The 19,343-nt window shown below is 36.6% G+C and overlaps 1 protein-coding gene across 6 annotated transcripts in view; it reads right to left on the bottom strand.

The window, feature by feature from the left end:
- Positions 1–19,343, bottom strand: part of FAR1 (fatty acyl-CoA reductase 1) — a 76,696-nt gene that overhangs the window by 20,416 nt on the left and 36,937 nt on the right. For all 6 annotated transcript variants that reach the window (XR_011541627.1, XR_011541628.1, XM_070626404.1 and 3 more), the window contains 5 exons: positions 11,913–12,088; positions 5,378–5,557; positions 2,217–2,394; positions 1,124–1,168; positions 881–999 (listed from right to left, as the gene is read on the bottom strand). Coding sequence is in view for 4 of the 6 variants with exons in the window: in XM_070626404.1 (XP_070482505.1) it covers positions 881–999; positions 1,124–1,168; positions 2,217–2,394; positions 5,378–5,557; positions 11,913–12,088 (698 nt within the window). In the remaining 2 variants the exon portion in view is untranslated. The remainder of the gene's footprint in view (positions 1–880; positions 1,000–1,123; positions 1,169–2,216; positions 2,395–5,377; positions 5,558–11,912; positions 12,089–19,343) is intronic.

Here is a 19,343-nt window from a genome sequence, read left to right as displayed (position 1 = left end):
ATCTTATGACGTTTAAGCAGAAAGAAATGAGGATGATGGGTACCTTTTCTACATTGATTATTTTTAAAATTATCCTTAAAAGATGAATTTTCCTATCTGAAGGAATATTTACAATCACCCTTTTTCCCTCCTCTACCAAAAAAATAACATTAAAAAATACAGATTTTTTTTCTTTTCCTATTTTTCCTCCTTGTATTAGCAGGATTGTTTGTTTTTAAATGCAAGGAAAATAACAGTCTCAGCTCTTCCAATCTCCTTCCCATTTTCAGAGGCTCCAGTTGAAAAAAATTACAGACTGAGTTCTCTTTTATTAGAAACAATATATTCATATAATCATATCCTTCTTTTTAGCATCTAATAAATTCTGACTTCAAAAATAAGGGCAGTTTATGAATTAGGAAAAAAAACTATTGAGAAAGTTAAAGTTTAGGTGCTCTTTGTAAATGCTACTATTCCCTTTTAAAACGAGGCCCATGAGTTGATTAAAGCTGTTCTAGTGTGCCATGTTTGATATAGGGAAGTCATTTTCTGTGAATTTCAGGTTTTTATATATGCCTAGTTTATACCACCTTTTAGTTTGGATTAAGGAAAAAATCATCCAGGGGGAACAGGTTTTATTATTTTCATTTTTAATCTTTAATGAACTTGTCCATCCTATAGGTACAGTACATGACAATTAACCTTAATGCTTAATTATTGCTGATGAAACCACTTGCTATATCATATGTGATAAACCAACTCTTGCAGTTGGAAGTGATAATGCCCATATATACTGGTATGGGAATATAAGGACCGACAGATTAATGAACATTAGTCAGTAGCTCTGTTTTTTCTTCTCAGTTACCATATTTTTAACAAGTGACACTGTCACTTCATATACCTATTAACTCCGGAATACCAGGCTGCCGCGAGACTCGTGTTGACAACTACATCTACAGGAACAAGATCTGCAAGGGCATTGTTGGAGGCACGCATTGTTCGAAGAATTCCTTTCCCTGCCTTTGTTGAAATTAAAAACAACACCTTAAGACATACAAGCCAGAGTGCATATTTACATATAAAGATATTCAAAAAACAGAAAAAAAATATATAGAATATTAAATAAATCAAAAGGTTTACTTACCGCAATAAAGAGACCACTTGGTCCATTAAAGTTATCAATCCATCCCTAATACCAAAAATTTAAAAAAAGGGAGCTTAGAAATATTATGAAACTAGAGATTTATTTTGAAATCTACAACTCCACATATATACGGTAATTTTCTTCCCAAAACTAAAAAATAGACTAGATTCAGGCCAGAATCTCTCTCCCTGTCCCAAGTGGAAGCAGTCTTCCAGGAACTCGGATCGCAAATGGCTAAGTCAAGTCACTTTCAAGGGGTCACCTACTCTTCCATTAACTCTCCACAAGGAGAACTTTATGAAAATGAGTTTATACCTATCACACATTTTTGCTAAATTAAGCCTGTCCAAGTTTGGTCTTGTGCTATTTACTGATGCACTATCCTGAGATTAGGGAGAAATGACACATCCTCCTCAAAATTACTGAATAAAACAGGAAAATAGAACAATTGTCAAAGCAACTAAAGAGATGCTATCACCTACTTCCATTCTAGAAACCGATGTTTCTCCTAAATCAATTTTGCTGTTAGTTTCTATCGATGTTTTGTCTTCTTCCAGGGAGTCAGAAATACCATAATGCCCAGCTTTTCTACAGCAAATTATCATAGAAATCTCGGATATCTTTCTTAGCTTGTGATCTATACAGGGTGGAGTCTATCTCTCGGAAGGCCTGCCTCTTTTCGGTACTAAAAAGCAAATGAAATAAAATAAGATCCTGAATATTCTCATCCTTATTCCCTTCACCTCTGCAGGGAAGCTAACCAGCAAATAATTTTCAAAGCTAACAAACGTTGATGCGTCCGAGTCCAGTCTCTTGTCAGTCACAAAGAAAAGTCAGAAGGTATGGTCTCCTTTGACTTGAGACAACGTCATAGCCTTTTAAATTTCAATTATGATTTTGTAAACGGTGATTTGCATTTTTATACATGCAGGATTACATCAGAAATAAAAGTACCAATAGAAGTGTCTCTGCGAATAAAAAACAGCATTGCTATAGTAACACATGCTCTTAAACAACTGCCAACTCTTTTTATACCGAGTTACAACTTAAAATTTTCAACTCCAATTATTTACAAAGATTTCTAACAACTTACTGGAAAAGGTTCTTTCCAACTGGCACCCACAATCGAGGGCCTTACAATCGCCACATTTAGCTTTGCTCCTTCTTGTTGTACAACATATTCTGCCAATGCTTTTGTGTAAATGTATGTATTAGGTCTGTCTCCTATCAATTTCGGTGTGATATCATTTACTAGGCCATCATCCATCCACCTGGTAAACAAAGAAATTGCATGGAAAAAAGATTTTCAGATGTTTTACTATAAAATGAAAAACCACTTAACTTTGCACATTCAAACATATCTGCTGCTCTGACTCAAATGATTTGATAACTTTTACTAAAAATATGGAAGTTGGTCTCACTTTCAGGAAATATCAACTACAAGTCCACATCTCTTTTATCCAATTTCTATACCCAAAAAGGTCTGAAAACCTAGAGTTCTCTGATAAATCATACAGCAGATACCAAAAGCTAATTTGAACTGATTTATGGTCTTTTTAAAATACTGCTTAGTGTAATATTCATATACTTCACATGCGTTTGATCAGCTGTGCTACCAGAGATCTACCTGAAGTTATTTCATATTATACATAACATAGATTATACTCCTTTCTCAAGTTCAAATAAATTCCAAAATACATCTGGCCCCAAGGGTTTCAGATTAGGAACTATAGATCTGTATATGACCATCTAACAGTGTAACATGTTAATTATATGCATTTGCAGTGAACATCCACTTACAATTAATATAAAGCGTCCAGCAATCTAAATATTTAAGGTGAAGCACTGAAAACTGTATGCTGTCACTAGCAAGATTAACAAATACTAGGATAAACGATAAAAATAAATTGAACCATGCTATAAAAATTCAATTAGCAACCTACTATGGAGTGATAAAATTCCTCGAATTTTCTCAGTGTCTCTGAAAAAAAGGTCTACTCTGATAATCTGTAAAAGGAGGGTGACACACTAGATGATATCTATGTTCTTTTTCAGTCTAAATTTCTGACTCCAGTATGTTATGTACTTGTTTTCAGATACTTTTCTTTATTGTCTATAATGGTATGCATACTTGTATACTCAGTATACTGTCACATTCTAATGATACCCATACTAACCTATGAGGAAGCACAAAATGGAGATTATCAAGATAAATTTTCTTCTGTATGTAGAAGCTTTTGTGTGTGGAAGGAAAAGAATATTAACGAAATTGAAGGAAGGTTGCTATTCAACTTAGGAAAAATTCCATAGTGGAGAATAGTTTTGAAAAATGGAAGAGATAGTTACTACACTTAAAAAGAAAAAAATGGGGCTGGCCCGGTGGCACAGTGGTCAAGTGCGCATGTTCTGCTTCAGCGGCCCAGGGTTCACCGGTTCGGATCCCAGGTGCGGACATGGCACCACTTGGTGAGCCCTGCTGTGGTAGGCATGCCACATATAAAGTAGAGGAAGATGGGCACGGATGTGAGCTCAGGGCCAGTCTTCCTCAGCAAAAAGAAGACTGTAAGCAGCTGTTAGCTCAGGGCTAATTTTCCTTAAAAAAAAGGAAAGGCTAAACCAAGGACAGGCTTTAGCCAGTAAGCCTTATCACTGGAGTGGGTTTATAGAGCCAATCTATGAGTTAACTTAAAATTACCTGTTAGTTAAATCACTTTGTAAGCAAAGAAAGGAAATCAAGAATTAGAAGGTTACTGGCTCTTTCTCAGCAACCTAGATGTTTAGAAATACCAACTGCTAATAAGAGAAAAAGTAAAAAGCTTCATTAACTCCCATATTCAACTTTTCCTAGAGATGTTAAACACTTCTGCCTACTGATCTAAGAGGAAGATGAGGTAGATACTTGGGACCAGCTAAGAAAGGGAGTCAGAAAACAGAAACTAGGGAATTACCATAAGAATTTCTTGGTAAGCTACCATATTTACTAACTTTCTTACAATCTATCTGCTTCCTCATAGTGCTTAGCAGAAAAATCTTAAAGAAAAGGACTTGTGGGCTTATTTTAGGAGAAAACTTGGAGAAGGAGCTGTGAACAGCTACGGACACTCTGTACACCCTTGGGAAGAAAAGAATGCAACTGAGAAAACACAGGATGGTAACTAACAAGCTGAGAGTGGACAGGATCTCTGGGAAGAAAGGAGATCTAAGGGGAAACAGAGAAGCATAAAGGAAGAAAAAGCTCTACAGGGACATTACATGAAGATTAACAAATATATGAAGACATGATGAATACTAGAATGTTTCTATAATTATAATCTATAAAAGAAAACAACGAGCCTTCCTCTTTTGTTTTTGCTCTGATCTTGTCTGTTTCACTTGATGAGAAGCAAATGAAATCTTCGCCATTGTATAAGCATACTTCACTTACTCCCTATCCATCAAATACTCACAAATACTTCTTTTTTTTTTAATGATTTTTTATTTTTTTCCTTTTTCTCCCTAAAGCCCCCCAGTACATAGTTGTATATTCTTCGTTGTGGGTCCTTCTACTTGTGGCATGTGGGAGGCTGCCTCAGCGTGGTTTGATGAGCAGTGCCATGTCCACGCCCAGGATTCGAACCAACGAAACAGCGGGCAGCCTGCAGCGGAACGCACAAACTTAACCACTTGGCCACGGGGCCAGCCCCCTACAAATATTTCTCATGCAATAACTGCTAATAGGATCTTAGTCCTCAGAAAGACGATAAACAGTAACACTAGGAGTACCAATGAAAGGATCCTGTCTCCTCAGATTTCCTAATAATTAAAGGCCCCTCTATAGATATACTCCATTGGGCAAAATAAAAAGGATAATATTTAATAAATTAGAACTTTGCTAATGAAGGCAGTCATCAGTCTCCATAGGTATCAGGTACTACTTAGTCACTAGGATTGATTTTCTGGAAAACAGTGGTCCTAGTATCATGGATGAGTTGTTCACAGGCCTTCTTCCAACCATCATACTTGGACAAAAGTGGAAGCTCCACAACTGACTTCACCAACAGTCATTTAGACCTAAATCTATACAATAAAAAGAACATACCATAGTAAAGTAATAACTTGTTGAAAAATAAAGAGATAAATGTATGTACATATGTGTGGGTAGAAAGAGGTGAGGGGAGAGAGATGAAATAGACCAAGAGATATATATAAATAGATAAACTTGGATCCAAAGTTTTGGGATCAAAGCAAATGTATACAAATTTCAAACAAACATACTCTAAAGAATCAATCAGCTTCTTGGGATCCACAGGGGGTGGATAGACTACTTCATCAATATGCTTTCGATTGCAGTAGGCATATGCTGTTGATACATGCATGAACACTTCCAGATTCTTCATTTGTTGTGCAAGGAGAATAAGCTGTTGTGTAGCGATCACGTTTAATTGAACAGCATCTCTGTAAAAGAAAAGACGACAATGAAAAGTTTGGAAGCTATGTCATTTATTTCACCTGATAAAAAAAATCTTATTTCCATTAGAGAGAAAGACAGACAGAGACAGAGAGATTTTTGTTTCTTTACAACTGATCCTTTAGCTCTGATTTTGTGTATTTTATTTCAGTATGAAGTACATCCATTCTCAGTTGTGCTTAAAAAGAAAGATTTTCTGATTATAAAATAAACTTCATATTAGAATTGTAAAAAGTAAAAAGTAAAAATTTTAAATTACCCAGAAATAAACACAAATAATTGCTGTCTTTGGCTTTTATGTATATATTTTGAAGTCATGTGAGCTTTCTCTTGCATCTTGATTTTTAAAAGTACGCAGTTTCATGATATGGATGTACCACAAGAAGAAACCAGAATGGTTATCTGAATTGAATGTTTTACCTAAGCTTACCAGGGGCAATGACCTGGACGGGAATCTGGCTTCCCCAGGTCTTTTGGAGAACAGTCATAAAATCTTTTCTTCCTGTCCCTTCTTTTTGTGAATACAGAAATGCAATTACTTACAGAAATGAAGCAATTATTATAAAAAGAAGAATTTATTAACAATATGGTTTGAAAATGAAGTGAACTAAATTTTTTCGTCTTCATATGAATTGGGCTATTTTTCCATAAACATATTTAATCAGAAATATGCAGTGAAAGCAAGATCACGCTAATAAACTTGATTGTCATGCCCTCAAAAGAAAGAAAGAAACTAGAATGGTTAAACAATTCTAAAATGCTAAGGCTGAGTCACCAACAATGGTAAAACAGTCAAAGAAAACCTGGAAACATTAAATTATATTAACATATAATCAAGTTAGAACATACTTTTTCCCTCTTTGTAGCAATTAATTCAAACACCTTTATAAGATTATCTTACAAAATTCAAAAGGGTATTCTCATAAAACTGGTACATTTGGTACAAGAGGCACACGCAAGATCCCAAGATGATTTATATATTTCCTTCTTGAAATTTATTTGAAGCAAATAATTTCACAAATGCAAAAGTATATATGGAAAAAAATAATCAGTGAAGCATCATCTAGTAATAGCAAAAGCCTAGAGAGCCCAAATATTCACTATGAATGAGAAGGTTTAACACAGTAGGCATTTTATCACAATGAAAGAATATAGCCATTAAAATAATTATATGACAACTATAAAAACATGGAAAATCTGTATGAATATTTAAAAATACATAGATTATGAAGTAAATCAAGATTAAGAACAAGATGGAATAAGACCTGAGTTCAAATCCTGACTTGGCCTACCTATCAGCTAGGATTAGGTGACCTTGTAAAGTCACTCAAGCTACTCGGGTCTCAGTTTCCTCACCTGTAAAAGGGAACAATAATGGAGTCTACCTACTAGGACTTGCATAATTTTTAATGAAATAAATAGCTTGCAAGTATTTAGCATTATTCTCAACATAGTCTCAAAAACAGATATTCAATAAATACTAAGATAATGAGATGGTGAGTAGTTTTTTGCTTCCTATTAAACTTTTGTTTATAGTTTGTTATTTGAGAAAAAAAGATGAAATACTCAAACTAGTAATACTACGGTAAAACCAGCAAAGTAATATACTGTTGGTGACACTATAAATTGCTACAACTGATCTGAAAGAGACCGGACAGAGTACCAGGAATTACAGAAGTGATGCCGTTATTAATCTAGTCCATCTAGTGAAATTGTAACTCAGAAGAAAAATTAACTTTTCAAACAAAAAGAAATGAAAATTCCCTAAATTTGCTATACTAAGTGAACCTTATATCAACATGATGAAATAGCATCACATCATGAAAACTGCAACTATGACAATAATTAGAAACAGAGAAATTGTTTCTATAAATAAAATTAAAATTCTGTTTACATTTCATATAAAACAATATATGTTCAAAGATGGACAAGGAAATTTTTTTAGAAATAAAAATAGTGAGTACTTTCCAAAATTCTAACATTTTCAGTATTTAAGAAGAAAAAATCCAACTATTCTTTTAAAAAGGACATGTCACAGATGGAATCTGGGCCACTTGACTGCAGAGCAGGACTGTGAAGCTATCACATCTGTAAAACAATGGGGATGGGAGGGCACAGACTTGGAAGAGGCACACAGAGAATATTCTGTTACAGGTTCCTAAGGACAGGACAACCAGTCTGGGTCACCAGAAACAAGCATAATTCATGAGAGGAAAAACTCCTGGGCCTTATTTTTAATTCTAATTTAATAGTATCTGAGAAGCTATGAACACACAGTAGAAGGAACTTTTTTTAATGAAATAATTGGGTTGGGGGGGGTCTTACAATCATGAACGTATTTTCTTTCTTCCTTATCTCAACTGAGAGGGTAAAATCTGTTCAAATGGAAATCCAGCAAAGACATTTCACAGAGAGGACACTGTCCACGAGACTGTAAGGCAACGTGTTATTTTCTTTCGCACTTGCAAAACAATGGGGGTAGGGAGAGTACTGTTTTCACAGCAGTACACAAAGGATATTCTGTTACAGGCTCCTGAGGATGGTGACAGAGCTTCTGGGTCACCGAAAATAAGAAATAACTTGAGAGAGGAAACACTCCTGGGCCTTGCCTACCCCCACCCCCTACCCACCCATTTGTACCTGAGAGCCCAAACCTGAAGGCATTCTGTACCCGCAGAAGTAACTCTTAGTATCTCCGCCAGGCTAGTAACCTCACTCTATTCTACCACCATCCAATCTCTACTCCATTAAACTTCAGGCTGAGACCATGACATGTCAGATCAGAAAGCATTTAGTATTAAACAAAAATAACGTTCTCATTATGTTTGGTTATATAGTCATAAATGCATCTTAAATAGCATGGCTTTTGGAAGGAAGCGCAAAATGAACAAATCTTTGTAATTATAGTCCACCATTAATACAGACATAGAAACCACTTTAAATAAAAAGAAAACAACTTGAAATGCCAATAAATTTTCTTGTTCGCTTGTCTTCTGCAGACATCCTGGATTGTTCAAAATCTATGTTGACAATATTTCTAAGACCTTAAACTAGAGATATCACACTTGGCATGACAGACAGCTGGGGGCTTACTGAAAATGTAGATTGCTTGACCTCATCCTCAGACACTTTCTAATATCTGAATGGAGGCCTGGGAAACTACATTTGAAATAAATTGCCCAGGCCATTCTGATTTCTCTTTCCCCTTCCCCACCTCTGAGAAAATATTACCTGGATAAGATCTTCTCACTACTGCTGTTGATTTTTTCTTCTTCTTCTTCTCCCCAAAGCCCCACCCCCCAGTACATAGTTGTATATTGTAGTTGTAGGTCCTTCTGGTTGTTTGGGACACCGCCTCAGCATGGCTTGATGAGTGGTGCCATGTCTTTGCCCAGGATCCGAACTGGTGAAACCCTGGGCCGCTGAAGGGGAGCATGCGAACTTAACCACTTAGCCACAGGGCCAGCACCTGATTTTTTTTTAAATTTAATGACAACATAGACACAGATGTCTAGGGACCAATTAATCAATCTTAGGATAGGAGACTCAAATTTCCATAATTTAAATCACACCCAAGGCTCTTGCTAAACATGAGGATTCCTGGGTATCCCAAAACTAGAAGATCTCAATTTGGCAAGTACAGGTCCAAAATTCTGCATTTTTAACACATTTTCCAGGAATGGTTCATATACATTCTAAAGTTTGAGAATCAATGTTCTTAGACTCAACAGTTTCTCGATCTTTTCTAATCATAAATCTTTACTTCCACTCCTTTCTGAACACCTACTCTCATATTCATATCCTGAGACTTAACCCCCCAAATTGCTCCATCTCTGAAATCTCACACTAAGAATTTTCCCTAGACCACACCATCTCTCTGTCCTTCCACTTCTCCCCTTTAGCCTGTTTTCTGTCCTCACCATGGTCTCTAGTTTCTTGATACTTCTTTACTCTCAATTCCACTGGCCCTGTCCTATCTTCACTTTCCTTACTACGTAGGGTATACCACACCCCAGGATCAACTATTTAAGTAACTCCCTTTATTATCCTCAGTATTTCTTTATAATTCCTAATCTAAATATCCATTTTTTTCCTACCTGAAGGCTTACAAACCACCATATGTGAAAAAAAATGACCTCTATACATCTCAACTCAACTTGACGTGTGCTCTTCAGTAACTCCTTATTTTCTATCCTATATTAAGCTTATTTAAGCATAACCTATCTCCTCTATTTGACTATATGGACTTTGCAAATAGGATCTGTGTGCAGTTTATCTTGGTTTCTCCCAAAATATTGGATATCATGTTGGGAGTAAAATCTGGACTTTTTTGCCCTGGCAGTAAAGGTTTTGTGTCATTTTTTATTTGTGGGTTAATTTAAAAAATGGTTATAAAGAGTAATTGTTTTGTAAGTAGTTATTATACGTCAACCTATAGTATTTTAGAATGTCTGGTCCAAATCTAATGTTGCAATATACCGCTGAGACATCAATATCCATTAAAATTGCTTCACAGAAAACAATAATTTCAATGTAATGACTAGGGTTAGGTCATTAAACATACAAGCCTTGACAAGGAAGAAACAAGCAATAAATTTTCTTGTTCACTTCTCTGCCCTTCCACAATGGTATCTCCAGTAAAAGAAGAAAGGGTAATAAAGAAGAGATTTCCCTTTCATTAATAGCGGCCTTGCTTACCCTGCGGGGAACAGAAAGAGAGAAAAGTATCCTCCTTTGGTCTTCCTCATAAAGGTAACTTTGATGAGTCTCACCCTAAGGAATGTTGCTTATTTGCAAATCAATTTCGCCTTTAAAAGCACCTAATTTCCCCTTTAAGCCAATGAGGACTATACCACAATTATCCAGTATGTGCATACTTTTTTTTTTGAAAACAGTTTCATAGGGCTGTGTGAACTCTTTCCTTTAGTTATGAAAAAAAATAATGAAAGCCAGAACTATGGGGGGAAAAAATCTGTTAGACTATTTCATACAAAAAACCTACCTGTAATCACACTACCCAAAGATAATAACTAGCACATAATGAAAGACACGTACCTAAGTACAGATATATGCATATACATATTTTATGAAAATGAGATAATACTATAGGTCTAATAAGATTCTTTTATCACTTTTGAATCATGAACACATAATGGCTGCACGGAAAGAACTAAAAAGTAAATAAATTATCACCACCAGATAATAAACAATAAAGTCAAGATCAGAATTAAGGTACATAATTCCAAAGTTCATGCCCTTTCCAGTACACAGTGCTGCCTCAGCACTCAAGCATAAAATGGATTTGCCGATAAGATTATAATGGGTAACATTACCATGGTATAAAATAATGAATGAGAAAACGCCCTGAAAACTATAAAGCACTACTACAGAAATGTAAGGAACTATTACAGCACCCTCCCCTGGGATACAGCAAAACACATTATGAGGCATTGGCACTGAACTGTCATATTGTACTATGTCAATTAAGGTTTATACTTCTATATTAAAGACAATATGGGAGATAATCTAAAAGCCTTTTATAATCAGATTTTAATTTAAAAACATTTTAAGAAAAAGGCCTTCGAGTAATTGTGAAACTGAAAGAAGCTTGCACCATTGTAACCGGCATAAAACCATACAATTAGATTAACATTATAAAACTGTAATTTTGGACATACTATCAAAAAGAGTGTTCTGAATAAAGCACAATTATTTGAAATACATGTTTGTTAGATTTTTAAAAAAACAGTGAACATTAAGAACATAATTTTCTTCCTGAAACAGGCACCTTGAAGGAATGCCAAATGCTTTTTAAATTAAACTTACGCCTACTGTACCCTGCCCCAACACTGCTACCAAAGTTTTAAAACAAAAACAAGGTATGACTTAAATTTATAAGCCATTTTATCTTAGTCTACAAAACCTGAGCCTAATTTGTTAAAATTTTCAGATGGATATGTATGGAGGAGAAAAATAAAGCTGCTGGGATCCAGGCCTCTGAAAGAAGGGAGGGAAGAGGAAGCAAACACTATCAGTTGTAAGATAACACTCTAGCCAAGGTCAACTTCTCTTTCTTCTTCTCCACACTTTCCAGTTCTTGCCTTCTCCCTTTCACTATTTCAATTCGCGGCAACTCCGTCCAATAAACACGCTAGCTATCCAGTGTTTCTAAACCGCTACAAAGAAGGAAATTCTTTTAGCATTTTGTAGGACACTGAAAGCTGCAATTCACATAGGGCAAACAGCTTCAAATCACTTTCAAAACAACTCGACTATAAAGTAGAATTCAAATTAGATTTTTTAACTATGCTGAAGTTCAAATACATAAATAGCTTTACTTACCTTAAGTTTTCATTAAACCTTACTGTAGCTGCACAGTGGAATATAATATTGGTAGAATCTATGATGATGTCTTTATCTTCTTCACTAAGTGCCAGTTTAGGTTGGGTGAGTTCACTGTTGATTGCTATAATTTTCTCCCTAAAATCTGGATTTTCATCTCTCAATCTGTCAAAGAGCTATCAAAGGGGAAAAACTTTTAGGGCAGTATTTTTCAACTTTCTAAAACCCATTGTCATCCCCTTTTCCCCACCAAGAATCACTATTTTAAAAACTTCAACTATGCAAATCCTAAGGTTGCTCTTCTTAATTGCTATCATTCTGCATAGAAAACACTCTATGAAGCCCACTTTAGTATCCCCAGTTTAGAGACAAGCAATCTGAGACACAGAAACGGTAAACAACTTGCTGAGGACACAGAGACGGTAGTTTGCAGAGTTAAATTTGAACTGTTCATGCTTTTGTTGATTAGATTATATTACCCAGTGGGATAGGCCTGAAGCAGTACCGACATCGGGACAATGTCCACCATGATCATTCAGGTTTCTAAAATCCAGACCTTAATTTATCACTTCCTTTTATTTTGGTTGTATTCCCTTTCAGTAGATTAGAGTTAAATATCATGATTCCTATTCTACCTAAAATCTTAGAACAAATTTTTTAAAAGGGAAAAAAAAGTAAACATGTTAAAGGAAAAAAAGTTGGTAAGCAAATATGCAGATTAAAATCTGAACGAACTTGAGAAATATCACATGTGCATACACAGGATTCTAAACTGAAAATTGAATACTTCTTAAGTATACTCAAAGGAATAAATTTAACTAGAGAATCAGATCCCAAGGTGATTATAGTGTAGAGGTATATTCAATTGCAAGTCAAATTTTTTATTCTAGATTTTACAGACAAACATTGATGCTACCTCTAGCTTACTGCTCTATTACAGTTTGACTCTCCACTTCATCTAAAGGCCATATTTGCAGTTTAAGCAAGGATTCTCGATCTGGGAAGAAAGTCCATACGTGTTGTATACTCACTTTTACTTTCCTAAATGACTTCTAGTAGGTAACAGTCTTTCCCTCCACCACTCTTAGCTAGTGACTTCAATACTAACGTGTTCTTACATTAATTCATAAAATATTTTCTAAGCATTTCAGATGAGTCAGAGACCTTCTAGACACTGAGAAAACACGGAAACGACCTTTGCCTCACGCTATTTAGATTGTAACAGGACAAACTAGACAAGTAAACTAACAATTAAAACAGAGTTATAACTAATCAAATAGGGGTAATATTACAGTGCTTTGGGACTATACAGGAGAAAACAACTAACCCAAGCTTGGAAAGGACCTGAGATTATAAAGTAGAATAGTGTTCTAGGCAGAGAAAGTAGCATGTATAACCACCTGAAGTGAGAGAACATTAATTTGTTTGGGAATTAAAAATAATTCAGTAAGGGTTTGGCCCAGTGGCGCAGCGGTTAAGTGCGCATGTTCCGCTTCGGCAGCCCGGGGTTCATGGGTTCGGATCCCGGGTGTGGACATGGCACTACTCGGCAAGCCATGCTACGGCAGGCGTCCCACATACAAAGTAGAGGAAGATGGGCACGGAGATTAGCTCAGGACCAGTATTCCTCAGCAAAAAGAGGAGGATTGGCAGCAGATGTTAGCTCAGGGCTAATCTTCCTCAAAAAAAAAAAAAATTCAGTAAGACTTGGCCAATGACGATATGAGGGATAAGGAAGGTACACTTCATGAGGACACGAATCACATTTGTTTTGCTCAGCATACAAGCCCTAGATAGCAGAATGCCTGGCAAGATACAGACATAATAAACATTTGTTAAGTGAATAAATTCATTAGGTGGAAACCAGTGGAAGAGAAAGAAGTACAGTTATGGAGATATGAGTTCAGTTCTGTGAATGCCGAGTGTAAAGTGCCTATGTGACACCTCAGATGATAGGTCTAGCAGAGGTTAACTGGCTCTGTGGGTCTGGAGTTGTGGGGAGAGCCAGACTACTGACAGCGATTTTACTAACCACACACAGGTAGCCTGTGGTAGAAGATCATCCAAGTAGCAGCACTGATGAGCAGCTGAGGTCTGAGGTCCAGACTACAGGAAGCTTTTTCCAAATCTAATTTAAAATACAACCATTCATCTCACATTAAACAGAGGATGCTGAGTAATCACCTATCTGGACCTAGTAAGAAAAGATCAAGGCCTAGGGAAAAACTCTGAAGAATACCAATATTCAAGGGGCAAGCAGAGAAAAAGGAAGCTGAAGAATGACCAGAAAAGAACTTGTAACACCTTGAATTGACACTTTTTTGTTCTGTCAGATTGCCAACGACCTTTAATTCCCCCTCATATCAGATATCTCTACCACTACTACCAAGACATGACCGTGCTGCTTCACAAGTTACATCTCAAACTTGATACTCCTCCCCTCTCTAGCCACCATCTCTTTATTCAGTACCATCTTTTCCAGTGAATTTAACCTACCGGTACCCCAATTAGTTCCTACTTTATTAAGTTCACTAATGCCCTCTGTAATATACTTTACTCCCTGTCCAGCATTTATTTTGTAGTCAGCTATTTTAATTCAATCCTCACCATCCAAAGGAATTTCTTTTCCCAGAGACGTTCCCATAAACCAGTGGTTCTCAACTAGGGGCATTTCAGCCCCTGGGAACACTTGGTGATGTCTGGAGACACCTTTAGTTGTCACAACTGGGGGTGGGGAGGCGGGGTGGCGGTAAGGAGCAGGAGCTGCTGGCACCTACTGGGTAGAGGTCAGGAATGCTGCTGATCCCTGCAATGCACAAGACAGCTCCCATAACAAGGAGTTATCCAGCCCAAAACGTCAACATTGCTGAGGTTGAGAAACTGCTCTAAGACAATGTTCCACTATAGTGTATGCTCTGTGCCTATGCTCTTTACTGTTTTAAAACCATAATAGGCTTTACCTCTAAGTTTCTTACCAACTTCAAGTGTACATTCCCTGCTACTTGACACAAAAAGGACTCATTTTACTCATTCACCAGCAATGCTATACGTAACGGGGAATGAGCGGCCCTAGGATTAAGTGGCAGGATGTGCTAGGACGGAATTAAAGGCATAAAATAAAATGACAAAATTTTATGGAGTGTTTGAGTCCGATACTTATTTAGACAAATATTTGGGGACAAAGTATTTTATATTGAAAATAATGGCCATGTCTTTACGCTATCCCACAGAAGTTCAATGAAATTTCAGGCTTTAAATAGAAGATATTCATTTTCTTTACAAATTAGACTTAATGGAGAGGAAAAATTCTAGAAGCACTGCCCTACAGATCCCAGAGGGGATGCCCAAATCTTTTATATTTTATTCAGGCCCTCAATTCCAACCAAGACATCAACTTCAACAACTGCTCCTATCCAATCTCTGCATACCTCTGCACTCTCTCTTCTTTCCCTCCTCCCTCTTAAAAACTCTCCAGAATGTAGTCTCCAGTAAGGCTGGGACTCTATCTTATTTATCTCTGAATTCAACACCCCACATCAAGTCGAGTGCCCAGCACTGAGTAGGCACAATAAATGTTTTCTGAACAATAAAAACTGACTAAGAATAAACAGCCTCTCACTAGGGGAAGAGAGACTGTTAGGAGGGAGATTAATGAACACCAATTACAAATCGTTCACGATAAGATGCCAAGATGAGTAAACAAAGGGCAGAGATGGCGACAAAACACACATGCAGGTATTTTTACTTAAAAAAAGCCTTGTGGCCTTACAGCCCCTCAATGACTCCCTTTCTCATAGGTTTCCAGGGAAGCAAAAGATTCCAAAAGGACTCAGGAGAGAATCAGAAAGAGAAAAAATGGTGAATGTAGACTAATTTGAGTAGTTGAGAACTATAGAGATAATTTCTAAATTTCTGAGAAGGAATCCCACATCTCACAGTTACAGATAAAAGCAACATGTTGAAGAGTATCTGCTGTATGATGTCAAAGACAAGCTAATGTGATATGACAATTAGTTCCAATCCAAAGAACTATCACAAAGGTACACTTATGTGCCACATAACGATGTTTTGGTCAACAATGGACTGCATATACGATGGTGGTCCCATAAGACAGTACCATATAGCCTAGGTGTGTGGTAGGCTACACCAACTAGGTTTGCGTAAGTACACTGTGACGTTTGCACGACAATGACATCACCTAAAGACACATTTCTCAGAATGTATCCCCATCAATAAGTGACGCATGACTGTACATGAAGTTCACTCGAAGTGAAAAGTCTAGTTGGTTGCTCTGTAGAAGCATCTGCTACTATTTAGGTTTTTTTGAACAGAGCTGTAAGAACTTAGATATTCAAATAAGCATTATTCTCAATCCAAAATAAATGCTATAATCGAAATTCCTTTTTGGGGTATGCCTTCAGAGTCAGATTCCTCACGTGTACTAAAATTGAGCTCATAGCTTTCTAATCACTTTTGTTTCTGACTCCAACTTCATTCTCTGAATCTTTAGTGCTAAGCTCGGGTTCAAATTAATTTTGGATGTCTGTGCAAGTCAACTCTTTCCTTAAAGCATGAACATTTCCCTTATTAGGTACATCCATAAGAATGTGCTGGAAGTCTGTCTAAGTAACACTGCATACTCTTAAACAGCAGCAGTTCTCAAAGTGTGGTCTAAGGATCCTACTAGTCTCCCAGACTATTTTAGGTAGTTCACAAGGTCAAAACTATTACCATACTAAAACTAAGACATTATTTGCATTTTTTTATTTTCGTTCTCTTAAAAGTGTAGAGAGGAGTTTCTCAAAGGTCATGTGTGTGATGACATCATTGCTCTGATGCTAACGGAATGTGTGCTTGTATATTCTTTTACTTTAGAAGGTTCTCAGTTTTAATTTCTATCACAATAAATATCAATAAGATATTTGAAACAAAATTTCACAAAAACAAAACCTCACAAAAACAAAACCTCTTAAATTTCAATAATTTTTAAGAGAGCAAAGGGGTCCAGAGACCAAAAGTTTGAGAATCACTGCCTTAAATAAACAGAATCTTCCAACCTATTTGGCAGACATGAAAAAGTATAGCCACAAGGTAATGGTATCAGTCTGCAATACACTGCAGTCAATCTACCATTTCAAATAATTTTCTCAAGAGTTATAATTAAAAGTCACTTGGAAAAAATGTGTAAATTATATCATGTGTTTTAAAAATGTCCTTATACTAGTCTACAAAACAGTTTCATTTTAAAATGATATGGAACACAGCTCAGTCCCTCTCCTCAGTTCTCGGGAAAAATCTGAAAATGAACTCTGTACCTCCCACACTTTAAGATGGCAAGTTCTTCAAGTGCAGTTAATATGTAGTTACCTTTTCTGTTGGTAAATATTGAAATATTAACTTACATCTTACTTTTAAAAATAAATACCTGGAAAGTTCCTGTGGTAAATCTTTAATCTAAGAGTTTAAAGTTAATACTATTTACACTCTTCTCATTTTAATTGTATTTCAGGAGGCAGAAACCTTACTTGGGGAAAGCAGGAATGTTGGTAGAGAACACCCCGGCACTTAATACCTACGTTACATGCCTTATACAGCTCCCAGTAAGGCAAAAACCACAGCTTGCCCTGGATCTTTCAGCCCATCAAACAGCACCCAGGGCAGGGCCTCTGCGCCTGCTGCCTCCTCTGCCTTGAACACTCTTCCTCCACGTACCCACAAGGATTCCCTCACTTCATTCAGGTCTCTGCCCCAAACGTCACCTGAGAGAGAACCTGTCTTCCATCGTATCTAAAGGAGCACCTCCATCACTTTCAATCCCCTTTACCTGCTTTCCTTGTCTTCACAGCAAGTATCACTATTCAACACCTTATAGATTTGTTAACTTATCTCCCTGACTAGAATGTAAATTCTCCGAATGCTAGGACTTTGTTTTGTTCTCTGTTACATCTTTAGTCACCTGAACAGGCCCTAGTGCACCAGCAGGACTCAACATATCTTTGTGGCAGGGAGGGTAGGAGAGGAACGCAAGCACATGAGAGTTTGGGGCAATGGGAAGAACATCACTAAGGTATAACTAGCTACGTGAATTATACTGCCATTGAGCAGCTCTCAAAGAAGATTTTTTTTTAAGTAATTCAGAGAAAAGAAGTTTTTCTAGTTGAAGTAAGAATTATTTAAAGTTTTCAAGCGAGGACAAACTAAATTAATAAAGTAAACAGTGGAGACAAACATAAATTTTTTTTATTCTTTAACTCCCTATTAATGGTATCAAATAATTTTTTTTTTGAGGAAGATTAGCCCTGAGCTAACATCTGCTGCCAATCCTCTTTTTGCTGAGGAAGACTGGCCCTAAGCTAATATCCGTGCCCATCTTCCTCTACTTTATATTTGGGACGCCTGCCACAGCATGGCTTGCCAAACGATGCCATGTCTGCGCCCGGGATCCAAACTGGCGAACCCCGGGCCCCCAAAGCGGAACGTGTGCACTTAACCACTGCACCACCAGGCCAGCCTCAAATAATTTATTTTTAAAAGAAAAAACTAATATTAATTTACACTTCACTGCTAAAACCCTCTGTGTATAAAATTACCTCTTTATAAGGGGGAACAAAATACAAACAAGGAAAACATGGATGCTTCACACAGAAGTGAAGTTTATCTTTCTGAACCAAAATTATATTTGAAAGGCAATCATTCTCAAACAACACGATATCTCAGTAAAGAAAATATTCTACATATAGCTTAATGTCTTCTTAACTCATCATGTCATCATAGTGAATATTGGCTATTGTATTTTATCATAATACTGTGATATTAAGACAATTAAAAAGTTATATTTTAACACCCCCAAACTTCTATACATGTCTTAGTGTGTATGTTTCCCGTTTTTTCTCATAATTGTTCTTCTGCTATCGTACTTGTCACTCCTGGAAGATATGCTCCCCATTACTGCCCTAACCCATAACCTGACTCTTCTTGCTGTGTTACATGTTATTCTTATTCTCTACCCTTCACCCTCGTTTTTCTGCTCTCTGTCGTCTTCTCTCTTAATTTTTGTCAACTTGGGCACCAACTGCCATTAGCTCTGGGAAATTAAGCTACTTTTACTCAGCATGTATCAGCTAGAAATCTTACAACTAGTAAGCTATCCAACTCTAAAGACTACTTTACCCACTTACCACAAAGCCTTCCATCATCTTTTCTTTACTTTCTTATCTATTGGGGAAGTAATGTTACAAAGTAGAAAGATAACAGGGGTTTGTTAGCAAGTCATCTGTATTATCTCCAAGGTCTATCAGCTACAGAACCTCAGATAAAATTACAACCTCTGAGACTCACTGTCCATATTTGTAAAATGAGATCTATCAACATCTGCCCATACCAGAGGATGAGCTCTGGGTTGGACTGACAGACTGCAGAGACATTAGCTCT

The sequence above is a fragment of the Equus przewalskii genome, chromosome 6 (genome assembly GCF_037783145.1).
Source record: "Equus przewalskii isolate Varuska chromosome 6, EquPr2, whole genome shotgun sequence".
Taxonomy (NCBI): Eukaryota; Metazoa; Chordata; class Mammalia; order Perissodactyla; family Equidae; genus Equus; species Equus przewalskii.
The sequence above is the reverse complement of the archived record's forward strand: the minus strand, read 5'-3'. Positions and strand labels throughout refer to the sequence as shown.